Genomic DNA, 27,963 nt, shown 5'->3' with positions numbered 1-27,963 from the left:
CTTAGGTATATATTTCAGTGTGTCTGTGCGTTTTAAGTACTTTTTTCGTTTCATTGTTACTTGTTAATTGTTCCTTTTTTAATTATTATTAGTAGTGCTGGTGCCATTTTGTGCAACACTATTTTTAAATGTCTTGAACATAAAAAATAGGACCATTTAATTGTTACAACAACAATACATGTGCATTTACAATGAAAACAATACTTATTTTCAAACAACAGCGGCAACACTCACACTCACCCATACACACATACACACATACACATACTCATAAACAATTGTCATAGAAAAGTAGTTTTGTTTTGTTGCTGAAGTGCCGACCGAGTATCTGCAATTGCGAAGGGGTTAATTATAAAAAAGCTTTTTGTAGCATTTAAAGTTAATTACAGTGAATGTCAGTTGCAAGAAAGCACAGTTGCAGGAATAAATTTATTATTATTGCTGCCATAAAGTAACACACGCTTACACAAAAATAATCCAGGTCCTTACGCAGTTGTTGTGTAAGCGAGTGTTTAACAATTATAGGTATGTTTTTGCACAGAACCATCTGGAATATTTCTTATTATTTGTCGTTCTTTAAGAAATTTTTTATAAAAATCAATAAAATTTTAGCACTACGGTGAAGACCGTGTCGAAGGTACCGAAGTCGGTTTCTATAACAATTTTGTAATTTTTCTATAAATAGGTATGTATATTTTAAAAGTATTTAAATTATTTAAATAAGATATTTACGTTTAAGTTTTTACAAATGTATACCTTTAGCACAAATTCCACACATATTGGAACACGGAATTCAATCAAAACAGCTTTTTTAAACAATATTCCCCACTATATCACATGTTAATATGGCTTAGTTTTCGAGATATAAGACTTTAAAGATGGAAATCTTTTTATGAAAATAACTAACATAAAGTGATCTGACGTGACCACTTATAGTTACCCACTGCTGGTGTACATAATGTAAAAATTGCATATATTTGTTAAAAAAGTTTACAATTTTCAGCCTCGATGTATGTATAGGATAATTATATCAGCACAGTGCATGGGATAAAGTTGCTCAATAGCTGTCTTTAGCAAAATACTTTAGTTAGATTCCTGGTACTTGCAGTCTCAAATTAAAAAAATATTTAAGAATAATTAAATACAAGAATTATTTCCAAGAACACCGATGATGGGTATTTGACGATGATCAAAACAGCTGTATGGTCACCTAAAAATTCAATTAATTGAAATAATATAAAATGAATTCTTGTTGTTGTATTTCACTACTGTTCGAAAAACATTTATTAAATAAAGGTGATCGGTAAATCAGAATCGCGTCCTAATAATTTCCATATATAAATTGTAATAATATTTGATTGATTTATCTAATCATAATATAGAAAGAAGAAATTAGTATATAACTAATATTCTTGGATTTAGGATACTAGAATGCTACAAATAACAGGGTTACAATTAACAGCTCAAAGCAAGTATATAAAATAATTAAATAGTGCCATAGCAAAGAGAAATTAGTCCTGTTAATACAAGTAGTCAATTTTAGTCCCTAATATAAATAAACTTAAGCAAAATATAAAAGAAATTCTTGTATCCTTTTTAATATTAGAAATATTAATAAATTAACTAAAAAAAATCAATTAATAATATATAGAAACAGATATAGAAATATTTCTATGTTTTGCTAAAGTTTAGTTAGAATGTTAATGACACGAAATCACATAAACAAAGCCAAAAGATATCAAGACCATTTAATTATTCTACATATAACAGAAGATAATGATTTAATAAAAATGCTGATTTCCACATTCTTGAGTTAAAAGTTGATTATTTGAAGATCGGATTGATTATTCATGAATTTTAAAGCTTTCTATTCATTTACAGTTGATTTATGGTATCACATAAGATATAATTTCAAAGCCTTTCGTTATTTCGATTTTTCATATCAAAAGTTTTCTTTTTTCTGAAAGTAATTTTATTTTTACACATTTTTACATTATTTTACAAAAAACAAAGCAATCTGCTAACTTTGAGATAAAACATCTTCTTATAGTCTTTTGCTCTAATCCATTATATTTTATTACCTATTCAATGTAAGTTTTATAATTTGATATTGGAAAATTGGTTTTTCCAGTTCGCAGCTGTATTCCAAAGTTTCTATATATTCATGCTTGCGGTTTGAGTTGAACACAAATCAGTACGTAAACAGACTTTAAGATCTTCAGAAATCTGTAGAAGCCTATACTAAATTATTTCTTAGATGCTATCGGTCGGAAAGGTACGGTCGATAAATTTTGTTTAGAATAATATACTTGCCCTTTTGTGAATCCAATAAGAAATTAATTTCTAAATAACCTTACTTTGAATTTTTTAGTTTAATTTGATATTGTCAAGATTTTATAATAAAACTAGTTTAAAATGATTAGTGAAAAGAAAAACATGAGAATTACTCAGATATATAATATAGAAAATAAAATTGTGAAAACTTTATATCATTTTCGTACCCTTATCTAGTTTTTTAATTGATTTTTTAAATAAAAAGATTATAGTAGCAATTAATTTTTAATAAGATCATTCAATTTAATATAAAAAAAAATTGAGTTTTAATATAAAATTTCTTTCGAAATCGCAACAAAATATATTCACCAAACACACGCAGTATGCATTTTCTTTTTCTAATTTAAAAGAGTTATATTCAATAAACAGAAATATGTCACAAATCTATTAAGACTATAGAGATAAGTCACTAGAATATCTGATCTTAGTCATTACAATATCTTAAGTCTTATCTCTTAGTTATTATGACTTTGTTGTTGTATCAGTAATTCCTTTAGGCGTGAGACGTTCCATGGAAGGGAATAACGATTCGCAAGCAACAGTTTTTTATAGAAAAAAAGCAATTGTTGTTGTTTGTCTTCCCGAAGAAGTTTTCATCTACCAGAAAATTTGAAACCAAGAAAAAATAATTGTTATTTGTTAGTAAACCATAAACAAATAATTATTTTGCTTTTAAGAAAGAAACTAACTATTTGGAAAATTTACTTTAATTTAAATATTTAGTTTGCTTGAAGGTTGGAAATAGTTTTCCTTCGATTATCATTTTTGAAGCTTAACAAATCCCAACAATCAGATTATAAACATTTATAGTGAATTTCTTAGAAAAGACATGATAAAACTGCCATGAAAGCTTCTAGTTGGGCTGAGAGTTACCAAATAATCCTTAAAGTGTCCTGCCCCAAATTTTCTTCCTGCGAAAAATGCAATTGTGCATTTATGTGTTTTTTTCCGCCAAAAACAAATCACTAATAAGACACCCGACTTAACTATTTGCTGCGGTGTGTAGACATATTTTAAATGAATTTAATTCAACAAATTTTAAAAGCGAGAATAACTTTTAATGTTCAGTTTAATTTTTTATTTTGGCAAAAAATTTTTGCACGAATTCAAGAGAAAGAAATTTGAAAACTCCCTAAAACAAGGCGTCGGGAATATTGGGATTTCCCGCAAACCGTGAAAAGTATTTATGCCGTCTTAACACGCGTCGTGGTTGTAATTTAAGTTCGCCTAATAGATTTTCGAAAATTACTTAAGAAAACTTTGCCTATTTATACATAATTTCCGCTTCCTAATTTGAGACAATAGACGCGGAGTAAAACAGAGTCGGCAGTGAGCACGTAAAGTTTGTGTGGAAAATGCCGCAGGCACTGATTTGTTTACTTTCTCTAGTACTTTTTTGAGCTGAGTTGAGTTTTAAAAAAGTAATTTTAATTATTTTGCTCAACTTTAAAAACGTTTAAGCACGCTCAAATGGATTTATTAGCACTTTTGGAGTTATTGAAGCGCGTCGAACATTAAATCTGCAACACAGCCAGCCAAGCCACCGAGATACAGTTCTCACCAAGTTTGGTTTATGGATGCTTTGTTTGCCTTTGCAATTAGTGCGATTAAATGAAGTTGAAGTAATTTGTTAAACACAAAATTTGTACAATGAAAGTTTGAGGGAAATATTGAGCGATTGACAGAGTGTGACATTTTTGATATGAACAAAACAGTTGGATATACTTGATTTTTTAACTAAATAAATACTCCTGTATTTTTTATTTATTAATTATTTAATTTTACTGTTTAAAATTATAAAACAATATCGTTTAAGTGCTTTGGAACTTTTATTGAAACGCATTTTTAAGATTTATTTACGCTTAAAAGCTTATTTCACTCCTACGCTCAGTGCACAATCGCCATAAAACGGAAATATCCTTTAGCCTTTGGCAAATGCAAACATGGCCACAGGCTCAAGAATTTTCTACGTTGCCAATATAAACGTAAAATGAAGACGAGAGGAAAATGGTGTCTGTTTTTTTAAATTTATATTTTTTTTTAATTTTCTTTACTTTAAAATTTATAAATTTATAAATTCTGCCTAGCAGCGCATTTAATTCACTCAGAACGTGCAATTAATTTCTAAACATTAATTAGTGAAGATCGCAGCAAGACGCATTGAAGGTTACAGCAGATACGAGTAGCACAATAAGGACGATGAGGAAGGATATTTTTAAGTGTTGCAGAATAACTGCGTTAGCCTTCAACTCTGCGCGTGTGGGCTGGCTGTACGGACGGCGAGGCTACGGAACAGTGGGTCTGTCGGCGTATGTTGAAGGGTTTACGGTTTAGATAAACGCTATAGGCTTAAGTTGCTGTTAACGTTAAATTTTATTTAAAATTCGACGATGCGCTGGTATATACGTACACCAGCTTCTCGCATTGCCAGTTTAATTTCATCGTAAAACGGAAGTTAATGTTTTGTAATTTGAGCAGGAATTACAAGTTTGTTTATTACTTTCGAATTTCATGCTGGCAAGACGACGACGGATGATGAGTTGTATAAATACAAATACGAAATTTATGTTTATTAATGGCAGATTTAAATGTTGTAAATGCTAAATGAAAATTAATTGAGTTTTGAAGTGAATTGCTGTGGAAGTTAAGAAGTTATTGAGCTGATGGCTGGTGGAGTATTTAAGACGTTTAAAGAAACTTTTTGCAACTTGCTTTGAAGGTAATGCGATATTTGAATGTTGCTGTAAAAAGGAGTTAAAAGCTTACAGTGCGTAAAAAGTTCAATAATAATTGAATATATACTAAACAAAAAGTAAAGCATATAGACAATATTCCCATTTAATTCGTTGTAAGCATTAAATGGATGCAATATTAAATTCAAATTAATTATAGTACATACATAAAATGCAATTTCCATGTAAGATTTTCAACACCCTCTTTCTTGCTTCTACATACCCTGAATAAACTAACATAGGTTTGTTATAATCCACGTCACAATATAGACGTATAATCATGTCAAGAATATTCCCGATGTAGGTAGGCATGCCTGTCGTAAGAGGCGACTAAAATCCCGCCGTTATGCCGCACTTGTGCAAGAAGTGTACATAGTAGTGGGACTACGGAGGTTAGTGGGCCGCAGCTTCGGCTGAGCTGACCAGTTGAGGTTGCACTCGTGGTCGCTGTGGTTGATATCCAAACTTACGCGGGTAGAATGATTTAGATATTTGTTTATCATTCATTCGGCATGGAGTGCATATTCAACACTGGGTGCTGAGACCCAGAGATCAGCAGAGGTTTTAGGTCGGCCTCATATCAAACCAAAGTGGAAGTTATGTCTGACACACATTACTTCATTGGCACCGGCGGAATTTCATTAGTATTTCCCATGGGGCGTTGATTGATGCCTTGTATTAATACACGTGTTTTTGAATACCGTAATGTTAGGCATTTACAGCATAGAACGTTACATAAAATGACAGTGAGACTATTAACTGATAATACAACTGAAATAAGTAATTGTATATGATTGTAGTGTTATTTATTTTTGAAATTATATAATATATTTTCTATACCTTTTCTATATTGAATAAAGTTTCTTTTGAATAAAATAGCATAGATTTTAATAGAAAATAGCAGGATTATTACCTTCTAATAAAATAATAGAATTATTGGTTTATATTCAAAAGAGGTACTGCGACCATATCTATTATGCTAACAACTAAAGTTAACTGAACTCTTCTGTGCATTTCGTCGTTAAGGAGATATTAATATCAAAGAGGAAGAGGAACTGTCATCGGACTGATTATAATCAGTTCCGTCAATCTTCAATAGAGATTATATTCTTTCACCTCAGACAGATTCAACTCAGTGATATGATAATGCAAATTACGCTGATACATCAGGTAGCCTGCCAACTACCTCAGTTTTGTTATATAGAAAAGAGATCTTAGTCAACTACTTCAAGCACTTCGGTAAGTGCTTTTCGAAAAATGATTGTCTATATATTACTCCTTAAAATGGTGCATCACTTTCATTTGTTGAAATATGTTAGAGTGGTTCTTTAGTTCAAGAAATCAATTAATTGTCTATTACTAGTATACCACACTGTTTCAAAAATTCTTACTTATTTTAACTAAAGACTTGATATCAAAACTTTTTAGAAATTTTGGTTTATATTTTTTATATATTATCTTAAAGGAAAAATTATATGGTTTTATAATACCACGCTCCTCAATCAGATGTGCTTATACTCTCAGTTAAGTTATATATCATTAAAATGTATAAACACTAGTTTATTGCAATTTTAATAAGATATGACTTATGAGCTTCGTCTAATTAAAAATTTCGACAGATGTTTTGGCTGTTACTATCTAATAAATCAAAAAAGTAACAAAAGTCTTGAAATTTATGAAGCTTTGTGGATCGTTCGGTACAGTCATGTGAAGTTATTATTTCTATTCCTATATTTAAAAGTCAAATAAAATACAGAACAAAATATATTTTATTATCGCAAAATCTCGATCATATCAATGAAAAATTAATGCGTGTTGTATGAGCAAATCCTAAAGCCGATCGGACATATGGAATACAAACACGGGCGTGCACTATTGAGAACAGTATTGCATTGATTCAGCTCTTTGAAACCAAAGTCTTACATCTAATTGTTAATGCACTATGCAATACATAATATGTATATTGTTGTCTTCCTAGAAATAAAACCAATGTTAGTGAAAAGTCTCTGAAACTGCATTAAGGAAAGATGTAATAAATCCATTCTCTTTTCGCAGCGAAAACATTATTGATCAAGATAAATAAAGGGCTCAACATATCTTTATGTTAAATCCTTACTTTGCATTACAATTAAATATAAGAGCAAAGGTATATCAAACCACCGTTTCGGCTCCTTGCGTCTCCTTGCGTCTCTTTGTGTTATTGCACCACAATTGTTTCCTAAATTATCTTGCAGCACTTCACCCAGTTTTTTCTAAAGAAAAAGTGCATTTTATTCCTGCTTTTTATGAAGCGCCATTTTATTTAGTTTTCTGCTATTTCTGCTTCGCTTTTTATTATTCATTTATGTTCGCTTACTTCACAAAAATAATAGAATTGATGAAAAACCGGAAGTGAGCTTTTCCCGCGCATTATTTGTGAGCTTCTACTTTGCAGGCAGCAATGTATATGCATTCTTTTTCACTTAACTGTTTTCTTTATTATCCTTTGTACTTTTTTCTGTTTTTGATAATTTCATTCTTTATTTCTTACATTTTTCTAAAATAAAGAAAAGTTTTTCATTGTACTTTTTTTTTCTTTTTTTTGTGCAGCTATTATGGTCTCTTTGTTATTGTAATGGCACACTGGTATGACAATAAGCCAAGAAGCAAGCAAAGGAAAACGCGCCGGAAAAAATGCAAAAAATGAAAACCCAAGGCAATCAACAAAACACAGGACTCAAAAGCGAAAGAAATTGAAACGAAGCCCAAGCACTAATATCCAGGCACAAGCGAAGGAGTAGGTAACAGGAAGTTAGTCAGTTTGCGACACAAATAAGTTTTATTCTGATTGAAAGGACTTTGAAACAGGATTTGTTTAGTTGACGTTTTATTTTTGTGCATTGCTGCATTTTGTTCCCATAATATTCTCTCCTGAAATTGATAAGGAACATAGTGCAATAACAGTGATGGCAACATTGCAAGGCATAAAGCGACTCCAAATGATGCAAATTTTCTTTGCAGCAGGTATAAAAGAAAATATCTTTATCTTTACAATAAATTATGTACAAAATTTGTATAACTTAGTTGACATAGTTTTCGGTTGTTGTACTCTACACTGGAAATTCTCCTGTATATAGGTATAATCATACTACAATTTTTATTGGATCTATAAATGAACATTCTAAATAGTTAATATCTTAATTTCATATCGCAACTTTATAAATTTGTATTATATGGTCTCGATGATATGAGTTCCAAACACTTCAAAAACTGTTTGGGGCATAAAAAAACTAGTTATGCATTTCTTTTATTTAATAATTATTACTTTATATTATTAATATTTCTCTTTCTTAATTTTTATTTTCAACTGCAGTAAAAAAAAAACTTTATTATAATTATATTGGTGTAGAACTTTTGTGGTTTATAAGCCAATCAAATGGTAGTTGCATATTAGAATGCATTTTTGTCTAATTACTTCGGTTTTGTATTTAAGGAGATGTGAGAGAAGAGACACTACAACACAAACTAATAGGCGAGTTCAATGGCAAAAATAGATGAATAGTGAATATAATTAGAAGTGAGTAGAGTTTGGCGACCAAGTAATTGCATTCATTGATAAGCACGTAGCACTGCAAGTATGCAACACAAAAATATATTGCGAATATTTTTAGCAAAGAACAAAAACTCTGAAGTGAATTAGACGAAAAGGTGCGAATACGTGTGAACCCTCGTATTTCACACATACCAACCAATATCTGAACAAACTAGTAAGTAAACAATATAACGAGTACACAAACAAACTTCAACGACACGGAGGAACATGTCCTGTAAGAACAGCAACAGCTAGCCATGCTCCGTTGTTAATCTTTCCTTGTTTATGTGCAATGTGCATGAAGATGAGAGCCGTAGCGCACAATGCAGTGTGTGTGCAGTACAACAACAATGTGCACAGTAATATTGTAATAATAATAGTAATAATAATAAGAGTTTTTGCAACTGTTTTCACACAATTGTGACACGTTGAGTGCCACACATTTCTGTATGTATTTCTGCCAAACAACCAAACAACCAAACAGTCAAATAGCAAATAATGCCACTGGCAGCAACAACAACAACAACAACAAGAGCAGAAACAAACAATAATAATAGTAACAACAATGGTCGTATGAAGAAAAAAGCTACAATAGCGGCACATCACCAGAAGCAACTGTAACAGCTACCAAGAAAAGTGAGAAAAATTGCATTTTATTGTGTCAGTTGCCTACGATGGCAAATAAATTGCACAATTTTATTTGCATTTGTACATGTGCACATTTGCACATACACACACATGCAGTTACGCCGGGACAACTGCACAGACACATATGCAATTAGATACGTGTATATGCATATATGATTATTTTGCAGACAAAATCTAATTCCTGTAAGCGGAAATGTGTCTGGCACAAATACCGACACTACTCGCTGCCACCAGTTCACCAGTCCAACTAGTAGTGGAGGAGCTCCACTACTCCACTGCTCAAGCTGGTACGTGTTATTCTATTAGTTTATATTCTGGTACTATCCGAGGGTTGCAGAGGTGAAACAAAATATATGGGCGTACATAAAAGCCACTTGATTCGCTTTTAATCTAGTTTGCAATTATTTAAATTTTGTATTTGTATGCATTTTTATCCTTCGTTGACGCCATTTTTGTTTTGCGGTCGTTTGCATATGTGACGAAACGACGAAAACATTTTCAGCTACGAACAAGAGTTTTCCAAATGATTTTTTTTTACTATGAGTATTTACAAATATACATCTATATGGTATATGCATAAGTATGTATGTAATCCTACATATATGCTTTTAAAAGTATATTTAGATATGCTTTGGGCACTCCCTCTGATACAAACAATAGTTAAGGACATTGCAAACAACTACACACAAATCCAAGCTATTCTGTCAGGACTACAAGGTCTAAGAGCTTAAACTCAATTTAAATTAAATGCAGTAAATGGTTTCGAAAAAAACTAAGCGGTAAACAAGGACGAAACTTTGCTGCTTTATCTGAAATTTCATGTTTTTTACAAAAAAGAATTTTATAATGTTTTTTATATAAGTTTAATGACCAAAACATACTTTCACACTTACTTTCCTGAATTTGTTTTAAAGTGGGCTTGCTTTTTTTGTGTCAATGACATTTAAATTAATTGCCATGAATGGTACAATTTTCTGTTTTATTTAATGATTTAATTTAATCATTATCGCATTTTTTATAGCAAAGAGCCTATTTAAGTTTTAATACCAACCTTTAAGTTTATATTAAATATTGATAATACCTGAAAGATTCTGTGTTCACGTAAAGCACTAGCCTAGTCAGAATTATACCAAGGTATGTTTATCAAAACATATATAGAAACATAGATTCTTGGCAGGATGAAGTTTTCTTTGACACCCCTTATCCCGGTAAATATTGAAAACTTTACTTTTAAAGTCAAATTAGACATGTTTGTTAAATGAAATGTTCTGTATTTTAATAAAGCAGTAGCTTAGCCAGAATTGTGCTAAGAAAGGATATCCAAGAAAACATTTTTTGTAAAAGTATTTTTGCAATTTACCAAAGTACCCATTAACATAGCAGTCTTATTCATGTGTACATAAAAATGTAATTAAATGTGTTCATATGAGAAGTTATATTTTCATTATTGTTACTTTGAAGAGATTTATTTAAATAAGCTATTACTAATATTTTATTAACAAAATTTCTAGTTAAATTAGTACAAATATACAAAATCTTCAGCGTTGTATAATTTTTATTGACTTTATATTGTTAATATATAATATATATGGTTACTTTCGTAAGTGTTGGAAACACACTATATCAGTAAACAGTCAGGTTTATAGTGGATAGATTTATACATGTTAATGAAATGGCATATTATTTAGTTGAAAAAGTTGAACAACCAATTAAATCTCATTTGTTCATACCTTGTGAATGTCAGGAAACGGGTAAATTGCCTTCCAACAATATTCAGTGAAAAGCATAAGATCTGAGATCACCAAACAAGAGATAGCATAAGGTTCATTGATAGCATTAATTTGTTCGACTTAACTTTGCCGATTCTCCGCAGCGAAAGCACAATGGATCTTATACGTCATAATGTCATGAACATTACCTGTTCCAGTAGACAAAGTACTGGAGAGAAGTACATTTGTTATTTTTATAGCTTTTATGACAATAAAATTTATTTAAAACTCTACTTCTAGACATAACATATGTTAAAATATGTATTTAGTATTTTTGGATAACTTTCATTATCTGAAATGTCTGCATTCTATGTGTTTAACTACTTGATATGATACAGGATTTACAATGAATAAATGCAAAAGCATATGTTTTCACTACTCTTTTCAGTTATTGTTATTCAATTAATTAATATGTATATATATTTTTCTGCTATATAAAGAGAAATAAATTTGTTAAAAACATTAGGAGAAGTTGTTTAAATCTTGTTAATAAACGAGTTATGTACTCTGATAACGAAAGTTTAATATTTTCAATAAATTTCGATAAATACGGCATAAATGATTATTATATTAATAAATAATATATGCGAACTGATATACGAGTGCACCGAGTGTGCTGCATAATTAATGAAAATTTAAATTTATTACATTAGTGGCGTAAATGGTTTCGGTTTTGTTTTGCGCAAAATATTCAAAATGTAAAATACGTAGAGAATTTTTCCAACATTAATAAAATGCTTTATAAAATATTGTTTATTATATGGAACCCAAATGGCGCTCCGATACACTAACCCCAGCAAAAGGCATTCGTACACATGTTCATGTCATATGAGTTTAATGAATTCGCACATTTATCGGTTTGGTTAGTCGTATTTTATGCTGAAATCAATTTAATTTTAAATTATGTACTTTTGTTATAAATTTCATACATTTTAGTATTCATATTTGCATTAATTTATAACATATTAGCAGCACTCGTACATTGTGATTTAATGTACATAAAAGCATTTAAACAGGCAAATATATGAATAAAGATGAGCTCTAATTAATGCATAAAAATAAATGACATTTTTGTAATGTTGGTGGTAAATTTCAAAACTCATTTATTTCATGACTGAATGCTCATGTGATTGAACTAGAGGAGTTCACTTCTATCGCCGATAAGTTTCCGGTATTTGTTGTAGAACATGAGAAATATTAGAGTAGAACTCCGAATTTTGTCATCATTAATTACACTGAACGCGTTAGAAAAGGTTATTGAAGCTCCAAAACCAATCAAATCAGAATAAATTTAAGGCATAGAGAACTGACAACAGCAAAAAGTTTCCAATAATACAGGGTTATTCAATTTGTGGATTCGAATGTAAACATTAATGTTGTTTCGACCTTGTCAATAGTTGTAACACACAACAGCGTTGACATGTCATTAATTGGATAACTTATATTACTGGATATCTTTGGTGTAATTGACTTTAAAGCATTTAAATGAACGCCACCGATCGTCTTATAGTAAGTTCCATGGTTCCAAAAATAAACAAGAAACATTTTTCTGATTGAGACTTAAATTGTTAGATCATTTTTGAGAAAATTGAGTAATCCATGACTTATCGATCCTGGAAATAACTCGGTCAAAACTTGACTAATATTCGTTTGCAAAGCTTCGAAAATTTGTGAATTGTCCGCATACACACGATCCTTTATAACACGACAAATCACATGGTTATAGTTTTTATTCATATCAACAAATTGTAAAATTACACATATAAGGAATATCTCGATTAATAAAGTCAAGAGTTGAAATGCTATCTGGCTTGTGGATTATGATACTGTCCTCTTGAAATCACATATCTTCCACATCAATATAATCACGCCTACAAAAATTGGAAATCATGTAGCTGTGGTAATCATACTGTATGGTTTGTGTTACATCTTTATAATATTCATACCAATTGTTACCTCATATAGTGACTTTTTATGGGTACTAGAGTCTTTCAATGGTTATTTGTGGATATTCCACAAATGCCCCTTATTCGAACTATTTGACATATTCAGGCAAAAAATGAACCTGATAATTGAAGTTAGCGTATGTTCTACACATTTAATGGTAACGTCTTTTTTAGTGTTTCTGTTAGCTGAATTTAATGAGAATAGATTTAGAAATCTAAATGCAATATACGCCATACTATACTGTGCCATAAAATAAACCCAAAAACTGTATAATATATAAATAATGATTTTTTTAGACAGTTTCACTAGCAACAGCAATATTCACGTCTGTATTAGGTCCAGTTTCTTTAAGTTTAAGAAACTTAAGTTTTTGCTAATAACGTTTCCAGATGGACGATTCAGTTGACCATAAACTCTTTTTTATTTACGAAATATTCCAGAATCACTAATTTTAAAGTTTTTACAATTTTGGCATCTTTAGAGGTTAAAAGATATATGTTATAAAACGGTAGACCTTAATCTAACTTATGATGTCTTGAATAACAGTTTTGTTTTACATTTGGCATTGAAGTAGTACTGCCACATGAGTACCATGAAATGGAAAATCCTTGATTACTTTCTGTTGAGAAATTTTGGAATCACTACAAATTTTAGGAAACTGCTGAATGTTCTTTTTTCTGTTTATTTAGTGGTTTTTGAATCTTTTAGAACAAGAAGTCAGGAGCATGGATATGTAAACTGATTGTTCTATTTACCTACCCACCCACTTATCTACAACTTAATTTTTATTACACTATTTTAGTTATATCTGAATTTTAAGCATGTCATATGTTTTGCAGTGCATGTATGATAAAAACGAGTTGATAATAGACCTTTTCTTTTGTAAGCATTTTGCAAAAGAACAAATAAAATAAGCACTACTTTCGATGGCAATTTTGATCGGCAAAGTGGAGATTTTTTCGGCTTATATGTGCAAAACACGTAATAAAATTTAAAGCTGAAATTTTGATAATAAATAATAATTCTTTGCAATTATTGATGAGAATATTTTATTTTTATATGATTCTGAATAATGTATAATTTTTCGGGCTTTTTAACAGTAAAATAATAAATAGAAAAAGTGACGTATTTGTTACGAACAATGACGACACGAAATACGAAGAATCAACGAAATCATTCGTTAATAGTTAACTTCCAAATATCGTTCGCAAAAGACGAAATTTAAGTTTTGGCAACCATGCGACTTGAGATGCTTATTAATTAAGCGGTTTCAAAAAAGCTGGACTAAATAAGCCAGCAGTGTTGTTGTTTCATATGTTATTTTAAAAATAAGCGGTTTTTCTTTTGTGAAATGCTTACAAAAGAAAAGGTCTAATATTATAAATTAATATTGGTCATTAAGCAAAAGAAAAATATTGTTTAAATTATAAAATTCAACTGATCGAGAATAGAACTTGATTAAATATTACTCATACGTACTGGTATACTCAACATCTGATCATAAAACATATGTCTGTCCTCAAATTCGTATTGTTTTCATTAAATGTAAAAAATTATGTTCGACAATAAATCGCAGTAGTTGTGAACTCTTTGTTTTCGTTTATTTAAAATTGATTGCGAACGTGAGAATATTTTCAAAAGTAATTCCAGTGCTGGCACAACAATATCTCTTACGAAATCAGTTTCTTATTCTTCAGTAACAAAAAATCACGCTCTCCACTTAGTTGGGAACAAATTTTTATCGTTTTCTGCACGACAACAAATGCATAAGTAAAAGGAAATTGCGTTGCAATTTTTAAGCACAAAGACGTAAAATATATGCGAGTTTCTCCATGTTTCCTGCCAAAAAGTGAGCCATGGTCCATTGAAAATAGGTAAGAAAATTCCGCACTGTTTTCCCCATTTTCACGTTTCGAAAAAAATTTATAAACCAAATTTGAACTTTTTATTCATTTTTTTTTTGCATTTTTTTTTTATATTTTTCTTTTCATTTTTCGTATAATTTTTTCTGTTCTCGTAGTGTTACGCACGCTTTTTACAAATTTTCGCAACAATAACTACAATAACAAGGCAATGAAATCCTATTTAATATCCTTGAATGCACAATATTGGGCGAAGCAAACAAAATCATGTAAATAAAAAGTGAGGAAAATTCCGACCAATAAAAATAAGAGAAGACAAAAATTATAAAAATAAGGAAAATCGTATTTTGTATGAAAATTTATAACGTGACATGAGATTCGTTGGATTTCAAAATATTTGCATATCCTTTATGAGCACAACGAAGTATAAAAAGTACGCAGGAAAATTTATTGGAATTGGTTGAAGTTGTAATGGCGGGAAACAAAATTGGTATTTTATGTATTTTAATTTTATTTTGTTAAACAATTTTTATACTCGTACTCGTACTCGTACTCGCACTCCTACTTTTTAAACGCTGAGTTAAAATTTCAAAACTTTTATTTTTTATTCCCTCGCAAAACGGTAACATGGAAATTCGAATATGGCACGAGCAACGAGGAAAGACTGGGCTGTTGGCATGGAGAGTTGCTTAAAAAGTATATATAAAGTAAGACGTATATGAAATTTTGCTTCACAATTGGGCTTAAAAATGTTTATCAGTACGCGGAATTGCGATTTTATTAAGATTTTTTCACAGCTTTCGCATCAAATCAAGCATATCAAAATTTTAAAATTTTTTTTAAATCGTTTTTAGCCTGTGAATTAAAGTTGCTTTTATAGCCACTAAAGTATTTGATTTCTGTTAAAAAATATTTTTTTTCTTTTCAGTTTTCAAAATTGTGTGTAAATATTTACACAATACTTTCGATTCAGTGAATAAAAGAAAAAAAAAACATTAACGTTTACGTTCAAATATATATCGAAATGAGATTTTTGCAGTTCTGTCTGGAACATGAAATTAATTTTATTCATACGGCTGTGAAGGTGAACTGAAGTTACAGAGTCTGAAGTATTTACCATACATGAGCGTTAAGGAGTACTATGGTAAAATGGTGTCAATTTTGTTCGATTTCCCTGTTTTAGCAAACAATTCTATCTACATATTTTTTTATACATATGATGGACTCGAAATTCTTTGTCTATACGTTTCAAGTGTAACAATATTTGTCAACAATTTAACATTTTACAACGTTAGAATTTTGTGGGATGTGGATTTAATTGCATTTAAATAATAAGTTAAGTCATATTTCTTAGTTATAATGTTTCGAAATGAAGACAGAAGTAAACACTTCTCCAAAAATAAACTAAACATAGGCGTAAGCGAAAAACTGTACAGCTGGGAAGGAAACAAAACCAAGAGAATGTCTTTGGCTAACTATTTTAACAATTCATAATAAAATTTAAAGATGCCTCCTTCATTTATTTGCTAGCTCTGTAGTTGTATAACACATAAATCTTCATGATTGTATAGTTTCTGTAGCTATCATTAACATCTTCGTTTGGACTTTTTTGGAATAAACTTATGGATTAATTTTTGAATCACCGATGTGACTAACATATGTAGAGACGAAATATTAGTGGCATGGTCAGAGGAAAACAAATCTCTCCCTGTACAATATTTTATGTGTTATCAATGTTTTCATAGTCGCTTAAAGAAATAATAAAGGGAATGATGATTCCCTGTTTCAGTTTTATTTTGTTTAGCACAAGTGTACGTGGGAAACACTACAAATTGGGAGGATTTGGGAGTTTTTAGAAATATTTAATGCAAGGAAGACTTTATTTTATTATTTTCATATTACATATGATATACGTTTTCTTACTTGTGTTCCTTATATTTTATTTTTTTAGTATAAATTTATAATAAATTTACAAATATAAACTTTACGAATAATTAAGTATAAGAATTATTTCCAAGACCACTGATGATGGTTATTTGGCAATACTCGAAACAGTTGTATGGTCAGTCAAAAATTCAATTAATTAAAATAATATAAAATGTATTTTTGTTGTTGTAGTTTAGTACTGTTCGAAAAATCTCTGTATAAATTTGATTAAATCCATTATTTTCAGCTTGAATCAAGTGCGTAGAATTGTAGCAAAAATTAAGTTCAAAGCTGGAATATCAAGTTCTACAAAATAATGTGGATCAAAAAGATATCGTTTTACGTTCGAAATAATGAAAGACCTTTACATTATATCTTTTATTGAGAGTTGAGAATCTACTGTAAAGTGTTTAATATTTTGAAGTCCTGCGTAACATTCCACATGATATACCACATTAAACATTTAACACATTTCATATATAAATTTCTTATGAAACTTAAACTATCATATTTGTTAAAGAATTTTTAATTATCTGAATTTAATTTAAATTAATAATTGCTAAAAAATTAAATTAATTTATTCATTAGCTGACAACCATTTCTATTGGAAAAAAGTTCATTTGATTATTGACAATTATATTTGTAATTGATATCATTCAGCCGCACATTTCGGTGTAGACATCCTAATAAAATTAAATTATTTAAAAAACATTTAAAAAAATATACACATTTATATTAATTATTAATAAAATATTATTTAATTTTCTACAGATATTAAATATTTTATGATTTTTAATATTAAAATATTTGTCATAATTTTTTCTCTAAAATATTTGCCGCTGCATTTTTTACTATGAAAATATCACGTTCGGCTTTTGAAAAAATATATACTAAAATTAATTTCTGTTTTATAAAAGATAAAAGAATTTGGAAAGAAAAAACTGTAAAGGGATTTGTAAATATACACATGTGTATGTGTGAGTGTGAGTTGAGTGTGAATGTGAGTGTTTCAGTATGTGTAATGTGTAAACAAAGGATAAATTAAAAATTAAGAGTATAAAAAATAATAATAATATTAATGTCTGTGTTGATTGGATTCTGTGAGTTTGTGGAAAACAGTTAAACAAATGAATTAGACGCAGACAAATAGGAAGTGGGGTGGGGGTAATCAAAATATACAAAATATTACATATTTTTACTCTTTTATGGAAAGGGTTTCAACATATAAGGATAACATTTCTTTTTTTGTTTGTCGTTTTTTTTTTATTATTTATAATATTTTTTTTGTTTGTTTGTTTTTGCTATAAGTATAAAAATATCTCGGTTCCTTGATTGTAACTACACTTGCCAAAAGATAAATAAAAATTTATGTTTATGATTTTATTAATTATTAAAAAGCAAAAAAAAAATTAATATCTTGAAACGGAAAATGTTAGAAAACTAAAATGCATGTTCGTTGTCTCTGTTACACTCAAAAACTAAACGCAGTGAGAAAATTATATTTTGTGAACTTTTTTGTTGTTGTGATTTGAATTTTCTTTTGTGTTGTAGATTTAAAAAAAAGAAAAATATATATATATTTATATATATAATATTAAGAAGTACATATAAATAATTGAATAGTATTTATTTTAAAAATAATGATCACATATATTTAAGCAAATAATACAAAATGTTATTATGTTAGTATGTTAAAAGAAATTATACGAGTTTTTAATAAATAATTTATGAAAATTATATATCAATAATAATAATAATTATAATAATAAAATATAAAACAAAGTACACATAGACACGAACACGTAACACATACAAAAATACATGAATGTATGAAATAAAATTTTAATTTATTTTTTTTTCTTCTTATTTTTATAAATTTTATATATAAGAGTATTTATATTAAAAAAATATAATCAAAATGTTTAGAAAACTTTAAAAGAATTTCGCATAAATATTTACAGTCAGATGAGTTTAAATGGAATTTGCAATTTAACTATTAAATTTTACACCAAAATTAAAATATATTCGGAACTTGCCATATATTTTACTTTTGGTGCCTGAGTTAAATTATAAATTAAAAAGCAACACGGCTTGCATATACGAAAATCGAAATAATTAATTATGATTTACATTTTTTAATATAAAATGAAAAAAACCTTATTTCTGATATTTTAGAAGTGTTTGTGTTATTATTAAATGTTTAAAAATTTTCAATCGTTGCTTCCATATGAACTTACCAAGGTGTGAACGAGCTCCAGAAGAGACTACATTTTCACAAATTATTTCAGTTTTTAGTTTTTTATTTTATTTTTTATTTGGAATTTATAGCATTTAAAATGCGAAAACGTTTAAGTTAGTAATTTTAGTTGATATATTTTATTTATATGTCGCGTAATTTGAAGATTTCGAGCCACAGCAACAGAGTACAGTTTACATTAAAGACAGGACAAAAGAAATCAAAGACAAAAATGTATTTGTTAAAAAATTATATATTCGCTTTCTTTTCGTTTTATAAATAACAAATATTTTTTTTTATTTTTATTTTGCTTATTAATATATTAAAAACATAAAACAGAAATACAAGAAAGCAAAACTTTAGGCGAAAAGCCTAGGACTTTACTTTTTTGCTTAAAAAAAATAAACTTCACAACTTCAGAAAAAAAAAACGAAACAAAAAAGAACATTTGACAAGCACACATATATTTAAGCTGTCGCACTCGCACACTCTGTTGTGTTCTCTTTCCATTATATATTATAAAATTTTTTCTCTTAGGTTTTTATTACATTATTGTTAGTAGAAGTTAGCATAAAAACATGTAAGTCTAAAAATAATTTTATTATGAAATGAACTAAATTTAATAAAGAAATAAAAAATGGACACGCACATTGAACTAAATAAAAATTAAAATAAAAAAAATTATTTAATTAAAATAAAAAACTTAGCACTGTATACATCGAAAATTGTTTTATATCCTTGTTTACTACTAATTCAGGTTCTCCTTGGTTTGCAAGTCCTCACTTTCTGGTATTAATTTTTTAGTATCTGTGATTTATTTTTGACTTAAAACTAACAGACTTAAGACACATTAAACAATAACATATTAATATGCAATGCATTTCACATATATTTTAATTTTTTTACATATAAATAATTATTAACAAACTTTTTTCAATAATCAAATAAACAAATATAAAAATTATATATAAACAACAACAAAAAAGTACACTTGTGATGTTAAGATATCAAACCAGACGACTTTGTATTGCAGTTTATCCTTAAACTTGATAAAAAAAAATGAAATAATAAAACTACAATTTCAATAAATAATAATATCTAGCTTTTTTGCTTTACTAATAAAAAATTAATAAAGAAGGCAAACGAAGAGTAAACAATTTTATTATTAGAAAAAGAAAAAAATGCAAAATTTGATCCTTATATATGGTATATTGAACTAAATTCAATATAATGAAATTAATAATATTTTTTTTTAATTGGGAATAAATTTTAATGGAACATTGAAAATTTCTGTATAAAATCTTTTGCTATGAATATGATAAATATGATAAGTGTATATAAAAATTAGTCATTCCGTTTTGGACTAAAACCGATTCTTTTTCACAGAAATAAATTCCACATTAAAGAATAAGTATTTATGCAAACATACTGTATTTATATGGATTTTTGAAAAAAGAAAGGGTAAATCTTCCATCTATTCAAAAATTATAAAAATATTGTAAATCTTTTTTTTGTTTCTCTTAAAGCAAAAACTTAGTTTACACATCAAATTAAATTGAGAAATATTTTTTTATGATTATAATTGCATAAAGTAAACAAAATACTGAAAGAGAGATTACATCAAAAATATTTAACTTTAATAATTACAGAAAATTTAACTTCACTGTGTTTTCGACACGATTCCGATTTACCTGGCATGACAATTGGTTTTTAGTAAGCACAAACAGCTTTTTCCCTCTAAGACATATGTCAATATAGCTTACTTCTTAAGAAGTCTGGCTTAAAAGTTGAAAACTGTTACGTGAAAACCGGCAATTGATTGATCTAGTATTATATCTAGTATTGTTTATCGTCGTTTGTTTAGTTAATGTAAATATTGCTTATACTAGTAGTTGGGATTCAACGTAAGAAGTTTTCAACTTGAAATCCCGATATCGCTAGCAGTAAGCTATAGCAGTACACAGCTTACTGTGATTTGTTTTGCTGTTCTGAAAAACTGAAGATACTAAAATCCGTTATCAAATCGAAGTAACCGAGGAATGGAATCGCATCAATTTTTTTTTCAATTTCAATATATCATCTTCATCTTCTAAGATCCATTGCCGATTTGGATCCATTATCTTGGAAATCGAAATCGTGTCAAATTTATACAAATTTTTTTTGTGTGAATTTTTTTGTAATTCAAAGTTTGAAGTTTTTGAAGGATTTTGAAGGAATATAGTTATATTCTTTAAAAAATTATAATAATTATTTATATTTACTTATTTAATATTTATTGTATTTTATATTTGTGAAAATTATATATAGAAAAATTATTTTATAATGAAGGATCAAATTTTGTATTTAAAAAAATCACTAAAAAAATTAATAAATTCTAAAAATATTTTTTCGCTAGATTTTTTAGTTTTTTTTTGTCATTTTTTTTGTTTCGCACTCAATTTGTTCTTGTCTCTTGATGATTATTTCGTATACATCTTATACATCTTCTCTAATATAAATAATTTTCTTATTATATCATAAGTTTATATATCGGTTTTTATTATTTCTTATTTTCTTTTTAGTTACATATTTTGGGGTTAGACGAACACAAGGAGGTAAAACACTAGACAACACACATACTCAATGAAGTGCTATCATTATTATCGCTTTGGATATTTACGAGTCAGAAATAATTGGAAAAAAATTAACAAACAAAATTAAAATTTTTTTAAGAATAACAAAAAAAAAATTCGAAAAATTAAATTTGAAAGTCGTTCATAATAATTATTCATCCTACAGAGGCAAGAAAAGAAAAAGCTCGAACAAAATTAATTTTTTTTTTAGAAAATCGATTTTGAGTGCTACTTTTAAAAGTTGTTGAAGATCAAAATTATAAAAAATAAAAACTTGAAATTTTTAATTGTTATAGAACAAACAAAAAAGAAAAAAGGAAATAAAATCGGATAGTAGAGAAAATAAAATAAAAATTGTGTTGCTTGATTTTTTTTTTTTAAATCCAACGCATAAATGATAGACTCATTGAGGGGAAGCAGGTAGGAGTAGTGGAATGTGATATAAGGTTTATCATTTCAATATATTGAATCATTGACTGTGTTTTTAAAGTTTAAATTAAAAACAATATATAAAAATCCTTTCTTTCTCATTCAACAAAATTTCAAAGCATAAAATTCGTTTTTTTGCAGTTTTTTTAATTAAAATTAAAATAAAAATCAATTTAATTTGAGCTTTTTCTCTTCATTGCACCAGCAAATCGTTTTTTAGAATACATATAATTAAACAAAAATGGTAAATTATATATTTATTAAAACCTAATTGCTTTAAATTTTCATTTAACCCTCAAAAATTGGTGCATTCATCAAATAAAAACAATTCAAATAATAATTTATATGAAAAGTATTATCTATAGAAAAATTAAAATCCTCTTTGAAAGAAGTAGTAAATTTCTAGGTATTTTTATAACTCAAAAACTTCTAAATTTTAAGGAAAACAATAAATTCGAAACGTTTCTACTCACTTTTCACTGTACTCGTCCATGTGAGCGTAGGATTGCACCGAATTTTCTTCGATCAAAAACTTTACTCGTTGGTAGAAGGAAGCCGTAACGGAAGGAGGCTGTTTCCGTAGAAGTACTTCAACGGGATCATTTGAGGAGAGACACATAATATGCTCGGAACAAGCAGGATGCGAACAGCATTCACTATCCGAACAATCGGTCATGCCATCTATAAAATAAATTTATATTAAATAAATGAATTCTCGATTTTATAACCTATATATATTATTATGATATAAATTCATAATCACTGCTAGTATTTAATAACTTAATGAAGTTTTAATAGTGTGATTATTGAAGAAAGTACTTATTTACAACTCTATTATTATATGTAAGAAGTTTTAGTATCTTAAGGATATGAAAACATGTTTATACGTGTAATGTAATAAAAACTCTTAATGTCTTCAATTTATCTTCATACTTATTAGTGTTCATAAGTAGTCTCTTGCCTGCTGTGAAATAATTTCAGATCCTCTTAAGCGGCAATCAAAGTGGGCACATTTATAAAACATATTCGAATGAAATGCTTTGAAGTGTTCATCTGTTCAACTGTTCATCTGTTCATGCAAATGATTTCTTCGCTCAACAAGCACATTTTAGGCAGCTTAACGCAAGTCATTCGATGTGAAAATAGATTCTTTACTTTCATGCTAATTTAAAAACATAAACTCAAATCACTTCCCCTCGCTGATTCGGTTTTTCTTCATGCACGTTTAAGATGGCTTACGTAGTTTACATATCCTGCCATTGTTTATGGAATCACGTAACCTGCTGCATGACAATTCCGATTGGAGCATATGAAGAAGGCGCACGTTGAGCATGTGACACGTATTAAATTGTACGTAACCCTTTTGCTCAACACTTCCGAATGCAGGAATTCCCGTGTGAATATTGTATAAGAATCGCACATCCAACCAAATACATACCATACATGAGGCGATACATTTGTGTATATAGCATTTCACCAATGCTACTTGGCATGTTTTGCTTTCTGCTGTTGTAGTTGTAGTCGCTGTTATTGTTTTTGTACTCAATGCAAGGACTTCAATACGGATACTGTCGCAACTCTTCAAACTCACTTAAAATGCATTATTTGTAACGGATTTTTTACCTACACTCAATATCCTGCCTGCCTGCCTGCCTGCCTGCCTGCTTCGATGCTTGGTTGCTTGCTCGAAGTTTTAACAAGGATCTCTTTAGTTTTCATTTCATATTACCTTTTTATGTACGTCCTTACTGATCCTTGTACGGCGACAATATTAAAATGTTACAAAGTGGTGCTTACAATTGTTATTGTTATTGTTATTGTTGTGTTTATTACTGGTGCTATTGCCGTTATTGTAAAACAGCAATAATAAGTTGCACACTTTTAAGTTGATTTCAATTTCCGTTTATTTCCTTTTACACCTTCTTATTCTTAGAATTTTCTTAAGGGAAACAAGCCTCTATGACACTTGAAGCATACTTCCCATTTATTTGTGATGGTTTTTTTCTTACATTCTTTAAGTTGAAGAATTGCGAATATCTCAATATTTGCTCTAAAGATAAACATATTCCAATCAGTTGCAGATTTTATATCTGTTCAAGGAATATACAAGTACAAATTAAAGTGTTTATTTGTCTTCACTAGCCAAAAAGAAAAAAAAATTAACTTCAGGCTTTGTTATAGTTGTTCTGGTTGTTTCATTTTTAATTTGCTTTTACATATTAAATACAATATGTGGAATAAGAGCATGAAAATATATATTCCAGTAATATTATTAATAACAGTTTTACAAAGTAAACTGAGTGTTAACAAAAAATAGTCAATGGGTCATTTTAAAGTCTTTATGGTCAATCAAAAGTGATATTGAACCAATAATTGTTGGCAATGATAATTCAACATTATCTATTAACAAAGATAATTCAATCCCAGACACGTTTGTTTAAAAAAACTATAGTTTCCATGCATTATTTAGTAACAACTACATTTAGTTAATTTCACATATTAAACTAAAACTGTGTTCCAAAGGTGTCTTTTTAATAATAATAAACAATTTTTTGTGAACATTTTTTATGGATGTCGGTGTTGCAGTTGGCGGAATATCATGAAACTTCTGCGACCTTAGATATATAGTACAAGTATTTAGTACACCAAATTTTATTTTTCTTTTAGAGTGGTTCTGGTAAGCCGAGAGAACTATAAAAACATCCAAAACGAAATCTATCTCAAAAATTATATTTAAAGACTTTGTTGAAACCTAAATATTTTTCTTCAATATCTTTACTGGTTTAGAAAATACTAAACGGTGGTAGTCTAACACAAGCAAATTCAGGCACGTGTAATTTCACAAAATTATTATATTAACTAACCACCAGGATTATAAAGATTGTTAGTACTGGACTTTTTGTGGGATCTTCTTATAATTCAGACACTTTGAGAATGAACATCCATGGGGTTATGAATAAGCTATCGTTATCAATTTGCTGATAAATCACAGAAAATTACCTCAAAAGCATTTACTACTATAAGATCTCCTGTGATGGACTTGGAATAATGTTGTAATTCAAACTTAATAGCAAAGCCCAAACAATATATTGACACAGGAAATAGATCAAAATGTGCTTTATTAACATTCACGATTTCATTCCATGTATTACTACTTGCTGTTCACGATATTATTAACTTTTGAGCTACGATGTATTTACCCACATCTTATACAAAATGTTTTGAATGTTTTTTGTTTAGAGATTTTATCCAAGTTGATATGACGTAAATACATAATCTGTAGCAATTACTACGACCTTATTGACAGCTGAGAAATAAAGAACTAAACACATTGGCAGTTGGGTATATTGAGTTTATAATGAGCTATAATGAGTACCAGAATGATAAGGAACTGATGGTTTTATTCCAAATGCAGCTGAATTGACGATATATATAGGCATTAGTATTAGTAAGTATAGGTGGGCTGCCAATTACTCATTTTTAGAAAAATTACAAACCTTAAACAATATGTCAATTCACAAATTACTCAATTTAGGTTAATTTTCCCTAGTGTTACTAAAATAAAAAAATCATCGCAAAACACACATGTATTTTAATCGTGATGTATTTTGACCCGAAGGCTTCATGTCGAAAGTAATTTATAACTAGTGTAGTTTTTCAGGAACTTGAAATCACTTTAAAATCTTAAAATTAAATAAAATATTTCAAAAGTAGAATCCATTTAGAAATAACAGTTTTCCTCAAAAATGGGTTAAATTTCATTTAAAGACTTTGGAAGACTAAATAGTTATAAAAAAATCACAAGTTCTTTCATTTGCATTGCATTATGGGATTAAGTTCATGCAATCACTATGAGGTGATCCAGAATTCCACTCGATGATGTAAAGTTTTTAAATTAATATAGAATATTTATAATAATATAGTCGTGTAACAATAAATAACAACAAACTTTTTCAATTTATATTTCTATTGTGGCGTTATTCTACTTGCTTATCCCTTGAGTCCTTCCAACTTATCAACCACAATATCTTCATTGGTTGCATTCATGTCGAGAGTAAAAGTGCACTGCACTTTGAAAGAAACAGGAAAGGTAAACCTAAATTACAAATTTAGAGACGCAGATAGGATGAAATAAATTAAGGAAAAAGCATGTGAAAAAAGCATTTTTATATATATGAGAACATATACGAGAATGTTTACTTCATATGTTGACTAAACTTTCAACTGGCGATGTTGAGTATTTTTGGAAATTTAATTTTCAACTATAAAATACATTTGGGAATACGTTGTGTATTTTTATTTAATAAATTGGTTTATGCAATTCTTATCAAATTGCAAACAAAAATTTGATTGAAATGCTCTTTATATGTTTTCGTCGTTTGCTCGTTAGTTTATTCAATTTTATTTATTTATTTTCAATCATTTGTGCTCACAAAATCGAGTAAAAAAATCGAAAATAAAGAAAATCAATTTCAGTTCGGATTCAAGTTTATTCCCAAAAGCTTTTGGAAAAGATTGTTAATGGAATTTCTGAAATGTTAGGCCCACTACATTAGACATTTCATTAATATAAGCAAGAGGTACTCCATATTTCATTGTATGTACTCATATATATATTCATATGTGAGTGGTATTTATTCTGCCACTTGATACCTACGAAGCAATACTTTTAGCTTTCCTTTCAATGAATATTGTAAATGTAAACACTTAAGTTATCTGCAGCTACAACACTAGCAACTTAAATAGAACTGCCGTAAAGACGAACATAAAATATATTTCCCATAAAACAAACAGGCATTTGTGCAAATATCGCATATTATATAAAACAATATTCAATTTAATTTCTTCAATTAAATTTACTTTATGGACTTTCGAAAAGCCTTTCATATTTCAGTCTATAATTGTCAGTGTTCTCTCGTTCAATAAAAAGGATGTTTACATTATTTCAACAGAAAAATTGGGTGCAGTTCCCTTCTGTTATGTTTCTAATTCAATTACGTAAGTTAAGAGTGCAAAGCCGATATAGTTTACATTGTGGGTTTGGGTGTGACGAATATTTTAAGGTTTGCTTTCAATTTTTTTCAGAAAAACGACTACTTATTTATATATGGAATAATAAAGACTTGTGTGCAATAGAATACTTAACTATTGCATATTTTTAATATATAGTTTCATATCAAATGGAATTAGTTAAAAAGCTTTAATTGAAAATAAGCCTAGAAATATTTCACTTACCGCCATCGTTGTCGATATTGTCCTTGCAGTTCATTTCCAATGCAATCGAACAATCGGAGCCTGCCCAACCATCAATGCAATCACAGCGATATTCGCCATTTTCCAAGGTACACTGTCCGTGGCGGGAGCAACCATTTTCACAACCGGCTAAAATGAAAGGATGACAAGGCATTAAGTAAAAAAATTCGTAAAAAATCTCTACAATAATTTTAAAAATGTCAATAAAGTGAAAATAAAAACATTAACAGATTAAAAATATGGCCCGTTCTTATGCAATTGAAAAACGAATTTTAATGCATATTTGAGCGTATGTTATGACCCCAAGGATGTCAAAAATATTTATGTAATATTTTATAAAAAAAATTAAAAGTATTCGAAAACAAAAGTTTCATAAATAATTTGATTGAAAAAAATTACAATAAAATTTGGTTTTATATACAATGAAATAATTAACAATTTAGAGAGAACAAAGTTTAAGGTTATTAAGAAATTCAGAAATATCCCTGAAATTTTAAATAATAAGATATTTCCACAAAAGTTTTATTAATATAAAATTACTAACACATTACTAATAAAAAATCAAAGTAATAGGTAATAGTCCCCTTTTATACTATAAGTTATAGAAAATTCCCTTTGGTAAAATCCTGGCACGCCGTATACCA

At 28.6% G+C, this 27,963-nt stretch overlaps 1 protein-coding gene across 1 annotated transcript in view; it reads right to left on the bottom strand.

The window, feature by feature from the left end:
- Positions 1-27,473, bottom strand: part of LOC119666305 (teneurin-a) — a 73,874-nt gene extending 46,401 nt beyond the window's left edge. Inside the window, exons 1-2 of the mRNA XM_038075586.1 lie at positions 27,302-27,473; positions 22,540-22,747 (exon numbers count right to left, since the gene is read on the bottom strand). Coding sequence (XP_037931514.1) covers positions 22,540-22,747; positions 27,302-27,473 — 380 coding nt within the window. The remainder of the gene's footprint in view (positions 1-22,539; positions 22,748-27,301) is intronic.
- Between the last annotated feature and the right edge of the window lie 490 nt (positions 27,474-27,963).

The sequence above is a fragment of the Teleopsis dalmanni genome, chromosome 1 (genome assembly GCF_002237135.1).
Source record: "Teleopsis dalmanni isolate 2A chromosome 1, ASM223713v2, whole genome shotgun sequence".
Lineage (NCBI taxonomy): Eukaryota > Metazoa > Arthropoda > Insecta > Diptera > Diopsidae > Teleopsis > Teleopsis dalmanni.
The sequence above is the reverse complement of the archived record's forward strand: the minus strand, read 5'-3'. Positions and strand labels throughout refer to the sequence as shown.